Source organism: Aquarana catesbeiana, linkage group LG11 (genome assembly GCF_042186555.1).
Source record: "Aquarana catesbeiana isolate 2022-GZ linkage group LG11, ASM4218655v1, whole genome shotgun sequence".
NCBI lineage: Eukaryota > Metazoa > Chordata > Amphibia > Anura > Ranidae > Aquarana > Aquarana catesbeiana.
This window is the reverse complement of record NC_133334.1, coordinates 218,508,397-218,525,273: the sequence shown is the minus strand read 5'-3', so window position 1 is coordinate 218,525,273 and position 16,877 is coordinate 218,508,397. Positions and strand designations below refer to the sequence as shown.

Here is a 16,877-nt window from a genome sequence, read left to right as displayed (position 1 = left end):
AAATGTGTGATAGGACCTTGTTGTCGGAAATTCCGACCGTGTGTAGGCTCCATCACACATTTTCCATTGGATTTTCCGACACACAAAGTTTGAGAGCTTGCTATAAAATTTTCCGACAACAAAATCCGTTGTCGGAAATTCCGATCGTGTGTACACAAATCCGACGCACAAAGTGCCACGCATGCTCAGAATAAATTAAGAGATGAAAGCTATTGGCCACTGCCCCATTTATAGTCCCGACGTATGTGTTTTACGTCACCGCGTTTAGAACGATCGGATTTTCCGACAACTTTGTGTGACCGTGTGTATGCAAGACAAGTTTGAGCCAACATCCGTCGGAAAAAATCCATGGATTTTGTTGTCGGAATGTCCGAACAAAGTCCGACCGTGTGTACGGGGCATAAGGGTATGCTTTCCCCACTTCCGGGAGCCTCAGCCACGGGTATTGACGTCACGGCTGGGGCTCCCCCCCCCCCCTCGCCGGGCCAGTAGGCGAAAGGAGCGGAGCCTCACGCATGCGCAGTAGGGTTCCCGTCGTGAACCTGAAAGGCTACACTGCCAGGTTCACTTACTCGCAATGGAGGCGGCATGCACCTGACAGCTGATGGAAACATCAGCTGTGGTGCTGACATCGCTGGACTCCAGGACAGGTAAGTGTCCGATTATTTTTTTTTTGCAAATTCTTTATTTAGTTAAGGCATACAGTGATACACTGCATCAGCAACATTGTAAATACTGTAATTCACCTCCACAAGCTAGACCACATGTACAAACTTCGCTATAAAGCAGGTAATATAAACATATATTCGGGGACTAGACATTGGGCTTTGGGGTAAAGGAGGTATCCGCATCCCGCACAATTTTGACGGTTTACACCAAATTATTCCAGATGAAAAGAGGTCAATATGACCCTAGGGCCAAACAGCAAATAAAAGCCAGAGAAGAAAAGGATAAAGAAGGGGGTGGGAAGAGAAAGGAGGGGGGAGGGGACCATCCTCCAATCCCTCCATCAATGTCCGGGGAGCCATCTCACGTGCCTCCACTCCCAGTGGAGTTAGGTCATCAGCTCTGCATGCTCCTCCGAGTAAGCGAACTTGTGCCAATAAAACAATTTCTTGAGGAACTTCTCTCTGAGGCCCCTATCTGTGGCCACCAAGTCTTCCATTTCATTGATTTTGGCTACTCTTTTCAACCAGACGGCCACCCCCAGCGGCTGTGTCCGTTTCCAAAACAAGGGGATGCAACTTTTCGCCGATGTGAGCAGGAGAGGTAGGATGGATCTCCTATAGATCTTGCTCGGAATCTCATGGTAGGAGGAAGAACGCGGGGCTCAAAGGCAACTCCCGATCAGTGAACTTCTGGACAATGCGGTGGACCTCGGTCCAATAGGGGACCAGGAGACGTGGAGGAGAGAACCAGGTTCCTCCCCACATCTCCAGCACAAATCAAAGCTCTGAGGGAACATCTTATGGATACTCTCTGGTGTATTGTAGAACCGAGTCAGCACCTTAAACACTTCCTCCTGGTGGTTAGCACACACAGAAGTTTTACTTGAGAAGTGAATTGAAGTCCCAGATCTTGCTCCCACTTGGAAATATAGGGGGGTCTGAACTCCTAGGGAGGGGATATGAGCAATTGATAAGTCACCGAAACTGTATGGCGCACGGGGAACTGTTCCAGGCATAATTGCTCGAAGGTAGTCAGGGTCCTTCTGAAGGGTGCTGGGAGGGCTAGCAACCCTATGAAGTGAGCTAGCTGGAGTTTTTGCCAGAAGGACAGACCCGCCAAGGACGGGTCCTCCATGACGCTTTTCCTGGACATCCAATGTCCGCTGAGGATGAAATGATGGAGCTGAGATCTTTCGATCCCTTTGAGCTCCTGGAATCTGGGGTCGCCGAGTCCTGGACTGAAGGCTGGATTCCCAACAACTGGGGTGAGCGAAACTGAAAAATCATGGAATGCTTTTTGAGCGATCTTCCACGTCTCTCCCACGGTGGGGTGGTCTAGGACCCGGCTTGGCAGACTCGTCTGGCACCAAGGCACCGAATCCAGCTGAGCTCCAGTCAAGAGCCGTTCCACTCGAACCCACTGTTTAATCGCATCATGGCAACACCAGTTTAAGATTCGTGTCAGGTGACAGGCCATGTGATAAAAATTAACGTCTGGCAGGGCCATTCTGCCTAACAGTTCTGGCAATCGTAAGATCGACTGGGCAAGCTGTGGGGGTTTTCTGGCCCAAAGGAAGGTGACGAAGGCTCGGTTCACCGCCCTAAGAAAAGAACTCTGGATCTGGACAGGGAGGGCCTGAAGATGGTATAGCAACCGAGGCATGATGTTCATTTTTACTATGCTACAACATCCGAACTAGGAGAACATACCCTGCAGCCAAGACTGTGGGGGTCTTTTTTGATGGCCGTCAAAAGGGGTGAAAAAATGAGGGAGAAAACGTCCCCCGTCCTACTTGGCAAAATAATGCCCAGAAGTTATTTGATGGAGGTCCCTGCCCATTTGAAAGAGAAATCTGCCCAGAGTAGCGTACCTAGAGAGTCCGGCATGGAGACGTTTAGCGCCTCTGATTTCTGGTAGTTAATAGTGAAAAAGGATGGTGCCCCGTACTTCAATTCCACCAGCAGGTTTGGGATGGATACCAGGGGGTTGGTTACAAAGAATAAAAGGTCATTAGCAAATGTTGCAATTTTTGTGGACAGCGTATTGTCCAAACGAGGGCACAAAAAAATCTGGGTTGTCCCTAACCATATGCAGAAAGGGTTTTGCAGCTGTGGTTGGACCTCCACTTTAATACCTTCAAAGGTCATTTGTCTGCCCTATCTGTTCTTTTTCAGTATTCTCTGACTTGATATCTTACCGATTCACACTTTATTCATGGGGTTGCCCTTCTTACTTCCTCTGTTAGGCATCTATTCAAGCCTTGAGATTTAAATTTTGTACAGTCAGTGTTGTAAAGATACCCTTTTAGACCTATTTGGAACATGTCTTTTACACTGCTATCTTGTAAGGTAGCTTTCTTTGTGGTCATCCTTTGGCCAGAAACGTTTGAGATATCAGCATTGTCCTGTAGACAGCACCATTTGGTGTTACTAATTTGTAAGGCTGCAACCTGGTCTTTAGCTCATGCATTTTCTGAATTTTACTAGTTTAATGATTATGCATCAACAGATGCTAGTTTAATTCAAAAGGTTCTGTCTATTTATTACCCTTTTCTTTTTCTTGCTGGGCTGATTCATCTATGTTGACCGGGTGTACCCATCCCTCAGGTTGGACTACTTTTGGATGTCCCTAGGTTGCTTAATTTTCATCAAATGGTGTCTCTAAAATGACCAGTAGAGGAAATAGGAATTTTAAGCTCAACATAAAATCCTTTTCCCAAAGACCATTGATGGAGACAGCTCCCCCCCCCCATATGCCATTTTGCGCTTTGGACAGCTCGCTAAAACTGGCAATGTGTGGGGTGAGTAAGGTTAAAGCCTGTAGAGGGTTGGCCTCAGGTTTTATATGTGCCTAGTGTTCATTTCTTCTGTTGGGGGCAGTGAAACCTAGGTTGCCTAATTCATCAAACTGTCCCTCAATAAACTCATTAAAAAAAAAAAAAAAAAAAAAAAAAAAAACGAACAATTGTACAGCTTGTAAAACAAAAATAAAAACCCTGTTTTACATAAAAATGTCAGGAGTAAGACAGAAACAAGTATGAAGATTGAGTAGGGTAATGGAAGCTCAATAAAAAAAAAAAAGACTCACCACATTACGAGAAAGGTTCAGGATCTTCAGATTGGGGGCTTTTAAGTGAATTTCTGACATGTGATCCAGTCTGTAGAGTTTGTTGTTACTGAGATCCAAAGATAAAAGCTGAAGGATGAGGGAAAAAAGTGATAATGCAAATGGGTACAGCACACATGAACAGGAGATGGCTTTTAAAGCTAAAGTGCACTTTTATGCAAAAAGAACGCTAAATAATCTTCACAAACAGTAGGATTCAAGAACCTTTATTTTTTTAATCTACATAAACACCAACTATTAGTACAGATCCTTAAGGTATCAACGGTTGGGCAGCAAGACTTGGTTCAAACCTTACTTTATCATCTTTTATAAAACAAGTGAGAAAACCCACCTCGGGCACATTCTCTTCAATAATCTGCAGCATGCTCTGCATACAGGACTTCCTGTTTAGAATGAGGTCTACTTTGTTTGCCACCAGATCTAAAGAGACACAAGCAGTATCAGTGAAACATTTTACCGGGGTACAGCCTATTAGAACAATGCATGTAAAATACAGAATGTGTACCTGGATCAGAACGCAATGAACTCATGTCTAGGGCTTGCTGGGCTCCATCATATCGCTTCTGCATACAGCACTGTTGGTAAACACAAAAACATTGTTCCTAAGAGGCAAAGTCAATTAAACAGGGATATCAAAGGAAGAGGTAAACTAAACTTAAAGTGGGGTTCCACCCAAAAAAACAAAAATACCTGAAAAATTCTAAAAAAAAAACAAACACATTTAGATATATTTTTTTTTTTTGTTACTTACCTCTAAATGCCTGTTGCTAGGTGGTGCCTCATAGTCTGCCTCTTCCTTTGCCTGGGCTGGTGACATCACTTCCCACTCGGCACAGGAAGGGCTCGGCTCTGCTCCCTCCCTCCTGTCAATCATCTGGGACCCATTACAGGTCCCAGGTGATTGAGCGGCCAATCACGGCGTGCGGCGCCGCTCGCGCATGCGCAGTGGGTGCCAGGCTGTGAAGCCACAGCCCGGCGCCCACAGTTGAAATGCCGGCGCGACGAGCGGAAGGGGGGAAGAGCGGGGCTTCGATCCCCCGCATCGCTGGACCCAGGGACAGGTAAGTGTCCAATTAAAAGTCTGCAGCTGCAGTATTTGTAGCTGCTGACTTCTAATTTTTTTTTTTTTTTTAATGGACCCCCTGGGTGGAACTCCTCTTTAAGAAAGTTTGTTTTATCCATGTCCTATGGTAGTTAAGGGAAGCTGCCAGGAAAAAAACACTGACAATACAGCCACATGTACAGAGGTTTCAGCGGAAACTGTCCACTTTTCAAGATCATTACCAGCTCCCTGTCACAGTGTATAACCCTGGCCACCCCCTCCCCCAGGTCGCAGTGCATCCATCCCCACTTTTACACTTGGTTAACCACTTCACACAAAATCACATCCCTGTAAGTGGTTATACCGGGGTGATGCCCGCAGTTGCAGTCGGCTATTTTATGATAGCAACTGTTACGGCTAATGAGCCGCTCGGCTGTTATAAGGAGCGGGAAGGGACATACATTCACCCTGCCCCCCTGTTCTCTTGTCCCACCGGGAGACTGGAGCGACCATCCGGCACGTCTGCTGGCTGTTTGGAGTCCCAAAATGAAGCCCGAAATGGCTTCGATCGCGTCTCCTATGCAAAAACACACACGGAGAGGACGTAACTTCCAGTTTACTCGGTTGCCAATAGCACCAATTTAAAAAAATAATAATAATAAAAAAAAAAAAAACAGTATTCCAAAACGCAGATTTTGGCGTTTTGAATACTTTGAAGTGCAAAGGAGGGATTTGGGGTTTTAGACCCCTGATCCCTCCATAAAAAGCACCTGTAACTGCCCATTACTGTCACAAGGGATGTTTACAAGGACAGTGTTCAATAAACAATTTTTTATTAAAAAAAAGTGTATTTTTTCCACAAATTAAAAAAAAAAAACAAAAAAAACAAAACATGTTTGAAAGACTGCTGTGCAAATACAGTGTGAGATAAAATATTGCAACAACCGCCATGTTATTCTCTAGGGTCTTTGCTAAAAAAGATATATAATGTTTGGGGGTTCCAAGTAAATTTCTAGCAAAAAATACTGATATTAACTTGTAAACAAGTGTCAGAAATAGGCTTGGTCCAGAAGTGGTTAAAGCATATCCCCATCCAACCCCCTCACCCCCGATTACAGCACCTCCCTCCACAGCTAGTTCTCCCCTACTATTCACAGTGTTGCCTCCTCTGGTCCACCTCAGTGCGCATCCCTGCTCACAGTATATTCTTCCCCAGTAACCTATCCACCCTACACACAGTACATTTTTCCCCAGCAATCTCACCTTTCACTTATGGCTTGTTCACATGTGTGTCAATACTCTGTGATTAAGCAGAATTTATTCAGTGTTTTTAAAGCCTTATAACCGCCCTTGAATGCCTGCCATGAAAATGACAATGGCCAGTAAACACAGAAATGGTAGCATTATGTTGTGTTAAGCATCAATGCCTCATTAAGAGGACATGCTGCTTGATTTTTATCAGCTGCCCCCATTCATGTCACTGGTAACATATTGCAACCACATCTTAACTGCACCTATAGCATTTTACGGCATGTTAAAGTGTTTGATACCCCAGCACTTTATATGACTGATATGTGCTGGCTGTACCGTGTAATTGTATGAGCAAGTATCCTGTTCTTTTTGTATTGCTTCCTTTTTTGTGAAATCCCTGTGTTCTTGCTAGTCCCCTTGATTACCTATTAAAAACTGACCACACTAAGCAGGAGAGCACACCGTGGTCAGTTCTCTAGCTATGCTGGGAACGCAGTCTGCTCTCCTCCAATGATCAGACTTGTCCTGACACGCCCCCGCTGCACAGCCATTCACTGGGAAACTGTGTGCGGCTGCTTCCCCTCCCCCCAGCTCTTATACAGCTGAGAACAGAGGGAATGTGATCACTTTAAAAAGAAAAAAAAAGGGGGGGAAAAAAGTATAATGTCTCTCTCATATCTATACAAAAATGTTTTGCCTTTCATTTCTATTTTGGCCTGAATGGGTTGTTTCACACGGTGATCGTTTAAAATCACTTTATTGAAACATTTTTCAAGTGTTGGCTGGCCAGTGGAGGTTTCTGTATCCCAGAATGCCCTGGGAAATAATAAAGAACTAGGACAGAGCTGCTTCAGGCACTTCCGGTTTGTACAGATCAGCTGTATGGTAACACCATTTGCTTTTTTGAACAGGCAAAAGTATCAAGCCAGCCAGCAATCCTGACAGTGCGGCATTGAGCATTATTGCCAGCAGTGTCAGTGCCAGCAATGCCAATACCAGTGCAACGCCTCCTTTTTTCTGCTGGGCCATTCTTTCCATGATCATCCTGAGCTGGACCAGGCCAACTGTCAAAGAGATCAAAGTATACAAAACCACCTTGCATAGAATTCTCAGAAAGGTCTGGTATCACACCACAACCTAGCCACGCCTCAAAGCAAATAAATTCCTCTACATCACTACCCCTTTAACCACTCCTGGACCGGCTCGCAACGATATAGGTCGGCACTTTTAAGAGGGATATCGTTATTATGGCAGCAGCTAGCTGCCATAACCCCGGTATCCTCGTCTTCAGCCGGCGGTCCCCTTTCAAATAAAAGTGGTCTCTGCGGCTGATTTGCCGCAAGATCACTTTTAATCGGGGGCGGGAGAGCGCCCTTACCGGAGCCATCGGTAGCAGCGGAGATAATCTGGTCCTCTCTCCTGCTTGGCTGGCTGCCGAGTGAGGGGAAGATGACCCCGCTCGGTTCCATAGCATTGACTGCTGGAAGTGACGTCAAACGTCACTTCCGCCCAATGCTCTTAAAAAAAGGAGAATTTTTTTTTTTTATCATTGCATTTTAGGTGTAAATATGAGATCTGAGGTCTTTTTGACTACAGATCTCATTTAAGAGGTCCGGTCATGCTTTTTTTTCTATTACAAGGGATGTTTACATTCCTTTTAATAGAAATAAAAGTGACCCAAATTTTTATTTTTTTTTTTAAAAAGGATAGTGTCAAAATAAAAAGTAAAATAAATAAGAAAACTTTTTTTGAAAGCACCCAGTCCCGCCAAGCTCACGCGCAGAAGTGTACACCTACGTGAGTAGCGCCCGTATATGAAAACACTGTTCAAACCACACATGTGAGGTATCGCCGCAATCAGAGCGAGAGCAATAATTCTAGCCCTAGACCTCCTCCAACCCAAAACTGGTAACCTGTAGAAATTTTTAAACGTCGCCTATGGGGATTTCTAAGGGTAAAAATATGTTGCCATTCCACAAGCGGGTGCAATTTTGAAGCGTGACATGTTTGGTATCAATTTACTCAGTGTAACATCTTTCACAATATAAAAAAAAAAAAAAAATTGGGCTAACTTTACGGTCTTATTTTTTTTTAATTCAAAAAAGTGCACTTGTAAGGCAGCTGCGCAAATATGGTGTGACAGAAAGCATTGCAATGACCGCCATTTTATTCAATGCTTCAAAAACACGCCATAAATGCTATAGATGCATAAACAAGCATTGCTTTCTTCTTCATAATCAACATGTGTGTGACAAGCCTTTACACAGCAACCAGGTCAATGCTGCCTCTGCCCTCCAAAACACCTTTAACCGCTTGCCAACCAGCCGCCGTCATATCCTGCGGCAAGGTGGCACGATCCCGCGAATCGCTGTAGCTGTACATCGGCTCGGGAACTCGCTTTTGTGGGCGCGCGCTCCCATTGGCCAGCGGGGGGAGCCAATCAGCGGGTCGATGTCTGCCAGCCACCCGCGATTGTTCCCCGCAGTGACAGAACGGGGATCTGTCTCTGTAAACAAGGCAAATGTCCGTTCTGACAGGGGAGATCACACAGATCCTGTCTTTTTGCTTTGCAGGAAGATGGATCTGTGTGTTGTCCCAATGAGCCCCTCCCCCATACTGTTAGAGCACACAGTGAGGGAACAAAGTTAACCCCTTGATTGCCCATGATGTTAACCCCTTCCCTGCCAGTGTCATTAGTACAACAGTGCATATTATTAGCAACGATTACTGTAATAATGTCACTGGTTCCCAAAAGTGTCAAAAATGTCAGTTAAGTGTCCGATCTGTCTGCCGCAGTCCCTCTAAAAATCACTGATCGCCGCCATTACTAGTACAAAAAAAATGAAAATAAAATTATAAAAAAGCCATAAATCCATCACCCATTTTGTAGACGCGATAACTTTTGTGCAAATCAATCAATATACGCTTATTGCGATTTTTTATATGTAGCAGAATACATATCGGCCTAAACTGAAATTTGTTTTTTTAGCAAAAAATAAAAGGTTTTTAACCCCTTGCTGACCAGCCGGCATTATACTGACCACTGGCAACGAGCGTCCCCGGGCACGAGAGGCAAAACAGGGATGTGTGTGTGTAAACACACACATCCCTGTTCTGTGAGGAGTGACAGATCGAGTGTGCCTAATAGCTAGGAACCACGATCTGTAATTTCCTCTCGGTCAGTCCCCTCCCCCTACACTTAGAAACACACACAGGGAACACAGTTAACCCCTTGATCGCCCCCTAGTATTAACCCCTTCCCTGCCAGTGACATTTTTACAGTAATCAGTGCATTTTTATAGCACTGATCGCTGTATAAATGCCAATGGTCCCAAAAAATGTGTCAAAAGTGTCCGCCATAATGTCGCAGTCCTGATAAAAATATCGAAGATCACCACCATTACTGGTAAAAAAAAAAGAAGAAAATAATAATAATAATAATAATTACTATAAATCTATCCCCTATTTTGTAGACGCTATAACTTTTGCGCAAACCAATCAATCTACGCTTATTGCGATTTTTTTTACCAAAAATATGTAGAATATATATCGGCCTAAACTGAGAAAAAAAAAAAAGGGCATATTTATTATAGCAAAAAGTACAAAATATTGTGTTTTTTTTTCAAAATTGTCTTTTTGCTTATAGCTCAAAAAATAAAAACCGCAGAGGCGATCAAATACCACTAAAAGAAAGCTCTATTTGTGGGAAAAAAAGGACGTCAATTTTGTTTGGATGCAGGTTTGCACGACCGTGCAATTGTCAGTTAAAGCGACGTAGTGACGTATCGCAAAAAATGGCCTAGTTATTGAGCAGACAAATTTTCTGGGGCTGAAGTGGTTAATTGCTACATAACAGATCAAAAACGTGAAATGGCAATGTCACAGCTAAGAAACTGGTTGCACCTTGCCTATCAAGGTTCAGTTAAAGCAACGTAGTGCCGAATCGCAAAAAATGGCCCGGTAATTCAGCAGCCAAATCTTCCGGGGGTGGAGTGGTTATAAAAAAAAAAAAAACAAAAAAAAAAAAAAAAAAAACAAAAGTCACTGTTTGTTTATAGTGCAAAAAATAAAAACCGCAGAGGTGATCAAATACCACCAAAAGAAAGTTCTATTTGTGGGGGAAAAAGGACATTTTATTTGAGTATAGTGTCGCATGTCCATGCAATTGTCAGTTAAAACGACGCAGTGCCGTATCGCAAAAAATTGCTTGGTCAGGAAGTGGGTAAATCCTTCCGGGGCTGAAGTGGTAAAAACGAGGCTAATAGGATATTTTCCTTATATTTCACATTTACTTCCTCCAGGTAATGGGTATCAAACTCAGCATTTTCACACAAAACATTGTATTTATACCACTTAATATAATAAAAGCATTAACCAAAACCATTATAGTCTACTATAAATACCTTAAAATGTGCGATTTCCTCTTCAGTCATTTGCATTTCTTTTGAATGAGCAGGCGGCGGAGTTGGTTGTGTAATTATAGTAATCTGAAGAGCAGACAGTAAAAGGCAAACACAGATATTACAGATATTCCTAGTTTCTTCCAAAATATATGGAAACTGGTGCAAAGTATGTAACAAACATAACATGGGCTGTCATAACCAGCAGGGATTAAATCAGTTTAGCTAAGAGTTGCATACCTTGAAGTTCTCTCTGTCAGTAAAAGTCCTTGAGATCTGTTTCAGAGCTTTTGCAACAGCTGCATCTTCCACATAGAAGTGGGCCCGAGAATGGTCAATATGGTACTATGTATGAAAACACATTATAAATAGGGATTTTAAAAGAGAAAAAATACCATAAAAGTGGAATAAGCTTACAAAAGAAAGAAATGCTTAGGTAGTGTCCTCAATTTAACTCACCCCTATAGGAGAAAAAGGGAGTGAACAGCCACTTTGCAAAAGGCCTATCAACCAATCCTTCTCATATTTTTTACCATATGGAATCTGTTCAAAGACAAGAAACAGAAGAAGAACAAACATTGATGTAAACTGATTTATGGCCAAACCAACATAACTAAAGCACTTCGAGAACTGAGTGGACTCCAAAGGCACACCCATCTGGTCCACTTCCAAAGTCTTTAAAATTACTCAACTTACTTGTACACCTTAAAGAAAAAAAGGGTTGATTATAACCATCTCATCCATCTATAAAGCCAAAGCATTTTTTATTAATTGTGGATAGAGTAGGGAAAGGTTAAAAATGTTAAAACAGAAGTGAGAGGAGAGCTTTCTACATTAAAAGGAAGACATCTTAGCCCAGGGGTAGGCAACCTCGGCCCTCTAGCTGTGGGGAAACTACAAGTCTCATGAGACATTGCAAGACCCTGACAATCAAAGCCATGACTACTAGAGGCGGAGGCATGATGGGATTTATAGTTTCACCACAGCTGGAGGGTCGAGGTTGCCTACCCTTGCCTTAGCCGGTTGTCACTGGGGGGGGGGGGGGGGGGGGGGGAGTGTTCCTATTTTAGGATTTCCCCATTATTCCTGTTTCTGGACAACTAAAATGTTACATGTTTTATCACCAGGCCCTGGTAGCAGTGGTAACCAGGAAAAACAAAAGGGTGAACCTCCCCAGTGCAGAAATGGAAATACACATCTGACAAGGGTTACTACCTTTCCCCACTGTAAAATCTTTTTCATAGTCCAATAAGGGACACAAGATGTCTTAAAACCTTCAGGTTATATTGCCACCTATGGAAGTATAGGACACTGGCAAACAAAACAAAAATGAAATACTAGCCCAGGGTGTACTCCTACTAAACAGCATGCCTCCGTTTACGAGTAAACAAACGAGTGGGACTTGAGGCCCTAAATGGACAGGAAACAAAAGTGAATTATAACCAACCTGTAAATTCTATATCTTGGAGTACAGTACAGAACTTGCAGACATGGGTTATATGCCACTACATTCAGGTGAATGGACACTGACAAAAGCTTTTCTGGAAATGCCCCCAGTGCGCCCTCATATAACCCCACTAGCCTTTTGGGACTTCAGTTTTGTAGCAAACAATAAGTAGCTACAGAGGACAGACAGAAGAGACTGGTGTCCTGTACTGTACCCTGAGATATGGAATTTACAGGCAAGCCAAAATGATAATTATCTTAAATTGTACAGTACAGCGCTAGTTATAGACCATGGAACGTCCAAAGCAATCAATGAAGGTATCAACATAGCAAACAGGCCAACAGAAAGCTAGGGTCAACAGACCTAAAGATAATCAAATGACAACTTGAAGCACCTGGTTGCTAAAGCTCACTTCAGGAGGCTGAAAAGCCCAAGAACACAGACAGAGCTGATGGAATTGGCCCTGATAGGAAAAGGAGGAACACTTGCCTTGAGAGCATAAGCTCTAGAAATGAGCTGCTGGGCCACCTACCAATGGTGAAAGAGGAAGCAAGATGTCCCTTCTTGGGACCTTCAGGGAGAACAAAGGAGAACTGTTTTTCTGAGGAAAGATGATGTAGCTAAGTAACCCTAACTGCTCTGACTACATCCAAGCAGTGGAGTGAAATCTCCTTGGCTTGCATCAAGGCAGGACATGGGGAAAGGATATTATCCTTATACTGAAGTGAAGAGGGTCTGGGTCTCAGGACCACCCCCTGTCTCTATGCAAGATAAGAAAAGGTGCTCCACCTGGCGGCTAGTGAACGACCCTGAGTTAATCATCATTGAACTGGCCTCCTTTTACAGACCTATACAGTCCCTGTGATGACTACTCTGATGAGGCACTACAATCTATATCCCTACCGGTTCTGACCAGACAGGCCCGCTTAGAACTAGAAGCGCCGTTCACATTGGACGAGCTGAAAGAGGCTCTTTCTCTACCTGTAAGGCACCGGGGGATGATGGGATCCCCACGGAGGTCTATACCCAATATGGGGAAGCTATCCTACCTAAAACTACTGGTAGTGTTTAACGCCTCCTTGAAAATGAGACAGTTACCCGCAACAATGTCTAGGGCAAATGTTATACTGTTGCTTAAGCCAGGAAAGGATTTGGTGGATCTGAGCTCGTACAGACCCATCCCATTACTGCAAAGTGACGTAAAAATATTAGCAAAACTACTGGCCTTCAGGGTTAACAGGATCGTCCTATATATTGTCCACCCAGATCAGGCAGGCTTTATGCCACGCAAGTCTACTGCCAATAACCTTAGAAGACTTTTTCTGAACATGCCGACCCAAGCAGATAATACCGGACATAGGGCACTGTTGTCTCTTGACACTAATAAGGCATTTAACAGTGTCAGCTGGAGGTATCTCTGGGCTGTGTTGTCCAAATATGGATTCGGTCCCAGGTTTATCGCATGGACACATTTACTGTATAGCTCTCCACAAGCTGCCATACGCATGTCCCCTGTCTTTGCACTGGGTAGGGGGACTAGGCAGGGCTGCCCCATGTCACCTATGCTCTTGCCATTGAGCCCCTCGCTGCCCAGGTGCGTGATTGCCCACAAGTTATGGGATTTAGATATATGTCGAACTGCATGAGAAATCATGCTCTACGCTGAAGATATGCTCCTTTTCTTGGGGAACGTGGACAATTCATTATCTGGGGTTATGTCAATCATCTTGGACATTGGCCAATATTCAGGCCTTACCATCAATTGGTCCAAATCCGCATTGGATGAATCCGCATGCTTTTGAATGAAGCACTTGGGCCGCGGACAGTGCTTCGCTGTCCTATCCCAAAGGGGAACTCCTTTAGGTACTTGGACTATCAAATATCCCCCAAGCTTACTAATTACTATAGCCTAAACATTTACCCCTTATTAACCCGTTTCAGGGATAAGATAAACATATGGAACAAACTTAAAATATTCTTGGCAGGAAAAACCAACCTCATCAAGATGATTCTTATGCCCCAGTTTTTGCATGTGTTCCATAACACACTTGTGGTTATTTCACTAAAGATATTCCCGAGTGGTCAACTCTTTATTTAGATTGCTGCTCTGGAATACTTGTCCTCCCAGGATCAAATTGGAACAGCTGCAGTATCCCAAGGATGGGGGTGGTCTAGCACTCCCCAACCCTTGGCTATACTATCTGGCTGCACAACTGCAGCATTTGATTGGAGCCATGTCTTCCAATCCTGCCGGATTGTTGGCTAGACTCATGCTTTTAGGCAGAGTCCATTCCAGAGGGCCTGGAGGATCAGCTGCTCCAAAGACCCAATAAACAAATGCCCGCTTATGCACTTCTTCAAAAGGTGTGGAAAAAAAGCCAAGAATTGCAGTAAGTAAAGGGGTACACAATATACAGCCCGATTTGGGAGAATAAATGGTATGAGGAACTGGCCAAACTTCAACAGGGACCCAGATGGCAATCTCTAGGAATAACCTGCCTCTCCCACGTTTTCCATAATGGGAGACTGCTTTCTTTCCGAGGCCTGCAAAGCAAGTTTGCATTGCCCTCCAACATGCTGTTCTATTACCTGCAACTACAACACTCGGTTAGAGCGCAGGGTAATCCAGTGGAATGGGTACAATCATCCACCCCTATTTTTCATTTGCTTCAAAATGCCACAGAAACAAAGGGAATAATCTCCCAATGCTATCTTATGCTTCTATCTGTATCATTTTTAGAGGATCATCCCATGAAAGCAATGGCTATGTGGGAGGGGGACTTAGGCCCAGTTTCGGGTGATCAATGGGAGGAAGCCCTTCATTCTGTTAATACCTGTTCACTAAATGTATCGCAGAACCTATCCCAACTATATATATATATATATATATATATATATATATATATATATATATATATATACACACATACACACACACACACATATACAGCTGAGAGCGTATTATATGCCTGTAAAACTTCATAGACTGGGCAAACTACCGGACCCGTTGTGTGGTAAATGTAAAATAGTGCCAGGTGACCCGATACATCTCCTCTAGCGATGCCCCAAGCTCCATAGATACTGAAGGGGGGTCCTGGCCATACTTAACCAGGTATTCCTGGTTCCTCTTGATCCATGTTGCCTCCTAGGCGTTTTGGAGGAGGCAATTCCAAAGGCGATGACGAGGACAGCCTTTTCTAGGGCTAGGAAAAAAATACTTATGGGATGGAAATCTGCCACTCCTCCGACTGTTAAATCCTGGATTCAACACATGGGTAATACCCTTATCCTTGAACAGTACAAATATCAACACAGGGGGAGGCCTGGTGAATCTGACAAACTATGGGCCCCCTGGCTTGATACACCGGAACTTAGTCCCAAAGAACTTGGTACTCAAGGGTAATGATTGTTTGAGGGGTGTTTAACATTGTAGAAAAACTGTGGGAAAGTTTGGTTGTTGATATACCTGCCCGGGTTACTAATGCTTCACCATTTGGCGATGCGCATTGCAAATACAATGCTATGCATATTCATTCTTCTCTGGTTATTACATCATGTGGCTATTTGCTTGTGATTGGTATCTATATGACAAACTGAAGTGTATTGTAATAATGGTTTTGTTATGATAAGAAAAGGTTCCTTACAAGAAAGGATTGCAAACTTGGAGACACGTTTGATGGAGGGAATAGCTACAAAAAAAAAGAAAAGAAAAAAGCCATCTTAATGGTAAAATCACCAGTAGGATATTCTTAATCGGTTCAATGGGAAGTCTTTGAAGATCCCAAAGCACCAGATTAAGTTCCCAGGGGTACATATGAGCAACTCCGTGTACTAATGTCTTGAAAAATGAGTTTAAAGCCAAAGCTTTCTGCAATAGAATAAAGAAGGCAGTAACTGACCAACAGTCAAATACTGGTCTAGGCTAGTCTGTAGGAAGGCCAGGATGCAAGGAATAAAATATTCCTGGGTGTTAAGATGCCTGGTTTTGCACCAAAATATGCCTAACAGGTGTGATGGTAGATCCTACAAGAGGTAGTTTTTCTCCCCATGCCTGAGGCACGAATTACAGTCAGAAATGCCCCCATCTTTTAGGACCCGAGTTTCAGAAAATACCTAACGCTTGTGCGTCTGTATGGCTCAAGCTTTGCATATGACACAGTCTAATTTTGGAGGCTGCTGCAGGTATCTGTGGGCAATCAAAATACCTGAAGAATGGCTTCTCCCACATAATCAGCCAAAGCTTTATTTTGTCCTCCCTATTCTGGGAAATCCACACTTCCCTCATACACAGGGCTACTTCCTGCATTGGTGTTCTTCTGGACAATCTTGCCTCAGTCTGTCTTCAGCGACATACCATTCAGCCCCTCTCAAAATTATTCCATCCCGGCCTCTCTTCTAAAGGCCCATGGCCCTGATAACAGCTGTCAGAACCTTTTCTTGCCATAACCAAATATAATCGCTCACCAACTCTTTAAACAAATGTCAGTCTGGAGAGATTCCTTGCCATATTATCACTTTTTACTTAGCAGAGGCCAACAATTTATAATTAGGGTAGTAGGAAACTAAATAAATATAGTTCACTATTACCCACAAATTGTTTGGCCAGTTAACTTCAGGAGAGGTATTTAAAACTTCTAACCTGTTACAGATTACCTCAAAGACCACATAAAATTTCCTAAACCAATTTGAACCTATGCTAGTGCTGTCTAAAAGGCGGATGGCACTCTCAGGGCTTGTTTACACTTGCTGCGACTTTAACATACATTTAAACAGAGAAGTATGGGAAGTTTTTTTTATGCATATTCATGCTCGGTTTTTACACCTCCCTGAGCGGAGAGATGCTGCCTGTCAGTCAGCATCTCACCTGCTCTGCTCCTCCACCCTCATTGGAGCGCTCAGCTGTAGAGGGGCGGGGAGCAGCCATCTCAGCAGCTCGCTGGAG

The 16,877-nt window shown here is 43.6% G+C and overlaps 1 protein-coding gene across 1 annotated transcript in view; it reads right to left on the bottom strand.

The window, feature by feature from the left end:
- NXF1 (nuclear RNA export factor 1) overlaps positions 1-16,877 on the bottom strand; it is a gene marked incomplete in the record, with an annotated part of 77,592 nt that overhangs the window by 32,530 nt on the left and 28,185 nt on the right. The window contains 6 exon segments of the mRNA XM_073605320.1: positions 3,757-3,864; positions 4,127-4,215; positions 4,301-4,370; positions 10,492-10,575; positions 10,729-10,833; positions 10,948-11,031. Of these exon segments, the coding sequence (XP_073461421.1) occupies positions 3,757-3,864; positions 4,127-4,215; positions 4,301-4,370; positions 10,492-10,575; positions 10,729-10,833; positions 10,948-11,031 (540 nt within the window).